Source organism: Dipodomys ordii, unplaced genomic scaffold (assembly GCF_000151885.1).
Source record: "Dipodomys ordii isolate 6190 unplaced genomic scaffold, Dord_2.0 Scaffold112, whole genome shotgun sequence".
In the NCBI taxonomy this organism is placed as follows: Eukaryota; Metazoa; Chordata; class Mammalia; order Rodentia; family Heteromyidae; genus Dipodomys; species Dipodomys ordii.
Window position 1 is genome coordinate 286,410 of NW_012267328.1, and position 8,012 is coordinate 294,421.

Consider the following 8,012-nt stretch of genomic DNA (forward strand, 5'->3'; position numbering starts at 1 on the left):
GCATTGTAAGCTTGTAGAAATGTAGCAATGTAAGCTTCTAAGATGTGGCCTTGGTGCTCACTAAAGTGCACTTACATGTAGGATATATGTATTTGGATGCTGCTCTTTTCCATCGACAGTTTGTACTTCTGCTTGTATAGCTCTGTCGGTCATTGGAGCTAAAGATTAGAACTTGATACTGTGTTGTAGATTCCTTAGTTTAGTTCCATATGAATTCTTAATAGCTCACTTGTTGTTATTGAGGAGGAGGTGAAGGAGGAGGAGAGAAGGAAGCCTACTGGGACTTTTATGTTGAAGTCATCAAGATTATGTTGAAGTCTCAAAAAATGTTTTGAGATAGTTTCTCCACTTCAAAGGACTAAGAAGACTGCCAACAGACTAGACTGGGAGAAGATCTGTGCTAGTATACATCTGACAAAGGCCGAATATCCAATATGTAGAAGGAGCGCATGAATCCAGCCCCCAGTGAATAACACAATCAACACATAGGCAAAGGAGCTAAATAGAGGCTCCTCAGAAGAAGTAAGAATGAGCAGAGATGCTCAACATCTCTGGCCATAAGGGGAATGCAAATCAAAACAACGGTGAAATTCCATCTCACCCCAGTAAGCTTGGCCAGCATCAAGAATTTGAACAATAGCAAATGCTGGTGGGGATGTGGGGAAAAGGTATCCTGTTTCACCGTTAGTGGGAATATAAACTAGTACAACTGCTCTGTAGGGCAGCTTGCAAGTGCCTCACAAACTAAACAGAGCTACCATATGATCCATCTGCCCAGAACGTTACAAATCAGGATACAGAAGAACGCTTGCACACCCATATTCATGGCAGCACTATTCACTGTAGCAAAACTATGGAAAACAGCCCAAGAGTACGATGAGTGGATCAAGAAAATGTGGTTCATATAAGCAGTGGAATTTTATTCATTATATCATTTACAGGGAAATGGATAGACCTAGAAAAAAATCATGTTATGGGAAGTAAGCCAGGCTCAGAGACACAAATAATCCACGTTTTCTCTCATGGAGGTAGATCTAAAATACGACGATTCGTGATAATATACACAGGGCTCAGTGCGTTTACACACACACAGACAAAGGAGGGTGTACTTAGGCACAACACCTCTGAACAACTCAAGTACTGTTTTTCAGAACGAATACCAGGAAGTGGAGAGACATTTGTGGGGGGGGCACAGGGATGGAGGGAGGATGGTGAGCAAATGTAGTGTTTATATGTAAGAATGAATTATGTAATTTGGGTTAGGTATAGGAGGGTAGGTACAGCTGGTGACATTGACCGAGAAGCATCGTACTTAACAACTTGACTTACAGAATTGTAACCCTTTGTGCAATTGCATAAAGTTTCATCATTAAATAGCTTAGCTATATATAGTCACTGCATTTTTAGTATAATAGACTGGCTTCATAAATACTACTGGCAAAACATACTAGACACAGACATTATATTCTGGTGGTAGTTGGTATAAGTAAACACTTTTGTGGTTATGGAAGAAATGAAAAGAATTAGGTTTTCTCACCATAAAGACAGTGGATTCTGGGTAGTCTGTAGGGACATCTGACAGGGTTACTCTCACCTTGAGTGAAGGAGTGTTAGGGCCACCTCGTTTAGGACCGCGGGATGAGCATCCCTCCAGTGTGCTTGGAGACTTGGAGGGACCTTACTGCCCATCTTTCTTCTTTCTGTACATGTTTCTGCCCAGGTGTTTGCACCCTTCCTACCAGACACTGGAACACTCCAGAGGTCGTCTTAGCTGCCATCTGGGGATGGAGCTCTGAGTTAGTAGTTCCTGTTCTTCCTTCGTTCACTCTTCTGAGGAAACCTGCTGGCTTTATTAATCCCCAAGTCTCTTCAAGATGGGAGTGACAGAAAATTACACTCCTTTCTTCCCACTGAAGGTTGTTTATTCCTGCTCCCAGTCTGGCCCTGATTTATGCTGGGTTCCTTTCTGTCTAGGGGTGGCTTTCATGTTCATTGAGGTTCAAGGCCCGTAAACATTTCATCGAAGCCAGACGATTTTGCCTCTGAAGTCAGTTATCTGAGCCACTCTACCAAAGTTTCTGAAGGCAGAAAAGAATCAGAAGACAGCCTGGAGCGGGTGGGAAGTGGGTTCTTCAAAGCTGGAGGAAATAGTACTGTTTTTGAATTGACTGCGCCCCGGTTGGAGCCATCTGTGTGACCAACGGAGCAGTAGGGTGCTCAGTACTGACACGTATGCCATTACATACTCGGGGGCTTACACATGTCACCTGGGAAGTGCCACATGGCCTGAGTCCCAGCATTTTAGGACCTGAAGATATAAAGGAAAGTAAAACAAGGATAGTCTGAGATATAGTAATAAAAAGGCTCTGTGAACATTGATCGTTTAGGCGGATCTGTAGCACTCTTTTTGAATAATGCTAGGGGACAAATACTGTACTTTAAGTTTTGTGCCCTGTCTTAGAATTTTAGATTTGGGAGGGAATCTTAGACCACTGTCAATAAATGAGCTGTTATTCCTCTCAGAGCACAGTCCCCCTATCCTTCTTCTCATTAACTTTCCATTTTCCATTAAGTAGGAGCAGCAAAAGAGAAAATCCAATCGTGTATAATCTCCAGTTAATGGGCATCTATTGAGCATCTAGGTCACCAGAAAGAATAATTATACAATGCCTCTTTGTGTAATAAACACAAAAATCAAAAGATAATGCATTTCCAAGGCCAGCCAGATTGTTAGTAGCTTATAGAATCCTTCTCTTCAGGGAAAAGTTTGGGGCAGCTGTGGTGCTTGCTGAGGGCCATTCCGGAAACTAGGCTAGCAAGAGAGGAAAAGTGGGGGCACATTTCCAAAGCCGTTGTCCCCTTTAATTGCCAGTCTTCTGAGTAGCAGGCATCCTAGTAAACGTTTTGTGCAATCATTGGAACTTTGTAAATCTCTGAGGATTTTTTTTTTTTTTTGCCACAAGTAAAAGAATAGGTACAGTGACAGAGCTACTGTGCTCCTCCCACAGTTTAGCCTTGATAAGTAAGGACTGTGTGCTTGCTTTTGTCTGGCTACTACTGATTTATGAAAGATAAGCCTAACTCCCTTCACCCAAGTGCCACATATTTTCCACAACCCAAAAAGTTCTTGGATTTGTGTTGATAAGCTCTAATTTGGGTTCTCAAGATTATGTCTTGTGTTTGCAAAACTCAGCATAATTCAAATAACCTGTTTTTCCCCCTTAGAACACATCAGTTATGGAAGATCAAAATGAAGATGAGTCCCCAAAGAAAGATACTCTCTGGCAGGTAGGAATGCTAAGATAGCAGTTGGCAAACTGTAGATGAGTCCCTCCCGAGTTGGCGACCTTAGTGAAACCAAGAGCTGAGCCTTTTCTCTCCTTTTCTCTTTTGTGTAGTTTTGCTAGTTTCAGAATCCACCCTACTTTATCATCTTTTCCAGAGGGGAGTGGCACTGCACATAGTAAAGAATTTTGGAGTTTTCACAAAGATTCTCTAACGTGGCTATAGCTAAAAATGTTTGGTAGGTGGGGTGGCATAGTTGGATGTCACTCCAAATGTGTATAACATTGATGGGTTTTTTTCTCTTTAGCTCCTTATTCCCACTTTCTCTTTCATATTTCCTATTCATTTTCTTTCCCCCTTTTGTCTCCTCTTCTCAACTCTGTTTTAGTTGTCAATTTTTTTCCAATACCCCAGATTTTGGGGAGGGTTAGGAGGAAGAACGTGCAAAGTTTCAAGGCAAAACAAATCTAAATCTGAAAAGAATAATATAAAAATTCTATGAGCTCACTTGATTTAAACCTAAAGCAGTAGATTAGTTAACAAGAATAATGTATAGCCTGCATATTTAATATGAAATAAAGCAATGTGAGAAACATTTTACTGGGCTGAGCAGGGAAATGGAAGTCAAATATGAAAAATGTTATATAATGACACTGGTTTTGTTTTTGGGTTTTTTTTTGCATCTTTTATATCCATTATTTTACAATAGGACTTTCTTCATTTTCAAAATTTGCCACGGTTCTAAACACTTATAGTTAGTTTGTTCATGGTGTACAAATACTTTTAAGGAAATTAGATGGTTAAGAACCTGGCTATTAATGGAATAATGACCCCTTTGCTTTTAAAAGGAAATAATGGGTTTGAAAGTGCTTTGTGAATTATAAACCATGCACAAATGCAAGCTAATAGCATCATTATATTTAACCTGTTATGAAGCAATTATTTTGTAAAATTATTATCATCACCAAAAATGTATAAATGAAGGAGAAAAGAAATGTGACTTATTCTCAAGATGAGACACATTTGGTATTTCTGTATATCCCTTTATAGGGGTGTGCTCCCTTACTGTGATCATAGTGCTGCACCTTTTTTCCTTAGTATTATTCCATGTGTGTGTTCTCTTATTATGGTTTTACTTTATGAACATAATTTTAGTGACTGCATTCTAGCTTTCTATGTAGGTGTGTTATAATTTAACCAGTTGTCTATAATTAGGCAGTTTTAATTTTTTCACTTACAACCTAGTGGTTATTTTATTCTTAAAGATAGCACAGACAGCTTTTTTTATGCCTATCAGTGTTGTCATAACAGATAATTTTTGCTTCATGTCTATTTTGAACTCATTTTTGGAGTCTGTTAGGAATGTCTTTCTACAAGCAAAATTTTTTTGGTCATTGACGCCCCCTGGTGGTCACTGGTGCCCTGCGCTCTCATCCAGGTTCCTGGGGGGACAAGACCTGTGGGCAGTGGGTGATGAGATTGGAGAAGTGGAAAGGAAGTGTCTCCAGACCCCGCCTCTAAGGTAGATGCAAGGGTTTCCTTCAGACAGGAAACTTAGAAGGTTGTGGGTTTGTTTTTTTAATGAAGAATGGTTGAAAGCTGATCTGGAGATTAACAGAGGATGTCTTCTTTCTGGGATAGGTTAATTCTACTTTAAGATAGGTGACATGCCAATAGCAAAAGTTCTTGGTTCTTTCTGTGTAAGGGTCTGAAATACAAGGGCCTAATGAAGTGAACAGACATTTGTGATTCAACTTTCCAGCTCTCAGAATTCTCTTGCAGGTGATTCTGTCTGATATTACCTGGGGAGAGGCTATCAGGGGCGATGGGTAGATGACTCGATTGTCAAGTGTTTGAGAGCAGGGATTATTTTGTTTATAAATAGGAAAGTTATTGGTCTTTTCAAATCAGTAGCAGTTGTGGCTTGAGTCTAGAGATTCAGATTATTTTTCAAGACAATGCCTAACTCTTCTCTGGGGCAGTATCAAGGATTAAACTCTTCCAATGAGCTACGTTCCTTGTCCTATCGTTTTGATTAAAAATGTACACACACACCTACATACAGAGATATGCTATACAAGGACATATAGGTAGATTTGATGAAAAATTAATATGGTAGAAGAATGTATTTGTTACTCATAAAGTGCCTACTTGAAACAAGAAACCTTCTAGATACAACATGGTTTACTTTGAATAATTTTCTGAGAAGATGCGCAGAAAGTCTGAGAATTTGTTGGAAATACAGATTCTCAGGCTCTCTAGATAAGTATGATCAGAACCCTACAGCCTGGACTGTGCGTGTTCAGATCTGTGCATCCACAAGAGAGTAGCTTCTTACCTAGACTCCTTTGCCTCTTGTGTCTGCAGTCAATATTAGGCTGAAAATATTCAATGGAAAATTTGAGAGAGTGGAGGAGGTAAAGATAATCCCATATTCACATAACTTTTATTTCAATATAGTTGTATAGTTGTTATATAGTTGTTTTATTATTGTTATTATTTCCCTAAGCTAATTGATAAGCTCAACTTTACTATAGATGTGTATGTATATATTTATGTTGGTATGTAAATGAAAAACATAGTATGTGTACTGTTTGATGTGTACTGTTTGCAAGGGTCTTGAAAAGTTAACTCATATATAAAGAGGACTGTTGTATATAGCATTTACTTTCAACTTTGAGGAAGTAAAACAAACTATTAATAGTCAATAACTTAGCATTTTGCCATCAGGAAGTTAATTCCTCTCCAAAATTAGTATCTAATAGCACAAGTTTGGAATAAGCATGGGAGAATGGTTATTTAAGATGACATTAGCTTTAACTGACATTTAGCTATAACTTCTGCATGTAGTGTGCATTTTTAATTCCTTACTGAATCAACTAATAAAGAAGTCTTTGACTTTCAAGTAAAATTGCTTTCTTAAGATTACTTAAGGGTAGAAAGCATTTCTAAAGAAATACCTATTAGGTCTCTGTCTTTTGTCAAACTACCCATTTGTTATTTTCTAAAATAGATAAGCAATGGAACATCATCTGTGATCGTCTCCAGAAAGAGGCCATCGGAAGGAAACTACCAGAAAGAAAAGGACTTGTGTATTAAATATTTTGACCAGTGGTCTGAGTCAGATCAAGTGGAGTTTGTGGAGCATCTTATTTCACGAATGTGTCATTATCAGCATGGACATATTAACTCTTACCTGAAACCCATGTTGCAGCGGGACTTCATTACAGCGTTACCAGGTAACTGTACTGGCAGCGGCTGGGCAGCGGAGGGGCGCCTGGCCCCGGGGTCTGGTGTGGTGAGTGCGTGTTTCTGAAAGGAGTGAGTGCGGACTATGTGAACCATTGTTTGTTGGAGCCATCCACTGTATTGGTAAATTAAATTTTAATTCTTTGTCATGTGCCATTGGTTATTACTCCCTTCTATTTAGTTTTTTTAATTGCTTTTTAAAAGAAATGATACTTTTACATTTTGATGTAACCTATATGCAGTCTTCACTTTGCCTTCATGTGTTATATATGTAATAATATGTATATATTATACATTATATAGATGTTGTTTGTTTTTTGTGCTGATCCTGGGGCTTGAACTCAGGGCCTGGGTGCTGTCCCTGAACCACTTGAGCCACAGCGCTACTTCCAGGTTTGTTTGTTTGTTTGTTTTTGTTGTTGTTGTTTTTAATGGAAATAAGTCTCAAAGACTTTCTTGCTTGGGCTGGCTTCAAACCTTGATCCTCATATCTCCACATCCTGATTAGCTAGGGTTACAGGCGTGGGTCCCCAGCACTCTGCTGTATATGTAATTTTAAAAATAACAGAACTGTTTTTCTTTCAGTTTGTATGCTTGTTAAATGTCCCAGAGTTTAGGATGTTCATTTGTTTCTGAAGTGATTCTTGGGGAAAAGGAAAGGAACAAAGAAAACTAGTAACATGTCTTTATTGCCTCTTTTGCTGGCTTTAAACCGTGATCCTCAGATCTCAGCCTCCTGAGTAGTTAGGATTACAGGTGTGCGCCACCAGCGCCCAATTTTTTTATTAATAAGGTTTTTTTTTAATTGTGAAAATACCATACAGAGGGGTTACAATTACATGAACAAGGTATTGAGTGCATTTCTTATCAAGCATTGCCGCCTCCTCCTTTGTTTCCTCTTACCATCTCTGCCCTCCCTTCTCCCCCGGCCCCGCACCCCCCAACCCCGTGCCTCCCCACCCCCTTATTACAGCTTTGAACCTCATTTCTGCATTCCCGCTCACATAGACCCTCTCCCTTACACATGCGGGGGCAGGACATGTGTGTGATACACAACTTTGACTTTTCTAAAAAGAGACTTTCCTCTTTTCTAGGAGCAGTTTTAGGGTTAGGGCAAATTTAAATGAGAATTACTGAGAATGCGGTGTCTTCTGTCTTCCACCCTTCTCCCTTCTGCACTGCCTGCCCCGCTGTTAGTGCCTGTCACAGAGCTGTGCACCTACCCTGACACGTCACCGTCCCACAGGTTCACACTACTTGAGGGTTTTTCTAGATGCTCTAAGTTATGGGCTTAGACAAACATAGAGTGACATCTTAGAGTGCCCTACAAAGTAGTTACACAATTCTTTTTTTTGGGGGGGGGGGCCCAGTCGTGGGGTCTGAACTCTGGGCCTGGGCACTGTCCCTCAGCTCTTCAGCTCAAGGCTAGCGCTCTACCACTTGAGCCACAGCACCACTTCCGGCTTTTTTCTTTTTGC

General features: G+C 39.9%; 1 protein-coding gene across 4 annotated transcripts in view; it reads left to right on the plus strand.

Annotated features, from left to right (window-relative positions):
* Positions 1-8,012, plus strand: part of Fbxw11 (F-box and WD repeat domain containing 11) — a 93,714-nt gene that overhangs the window by 45,424 nt on the left and 40,278 nt on the right. For 3 of the 4 annotated variants that reach the window (XM_013028648.1, XM_013028647.1, XM_013028649.1), the window contains 2 exons: positions 3,226-3,288; positions 6,299-6,524. In XM_013028648.1, coding sequence (XP_012884102.1) covers positions 3,238-3,288; positions 6,299-6,524 — 277 coding nt within the window. In that variant the 5' untranslated portion in view covers positions 3,226-3,237. The remainder of the gene's footprint in view (positions 1-3,225; positions 3,289-6,298; positions 6,525-8,012) is intronic. The other variant, XM_013028650.1, reaches the window with a different exon arrangement.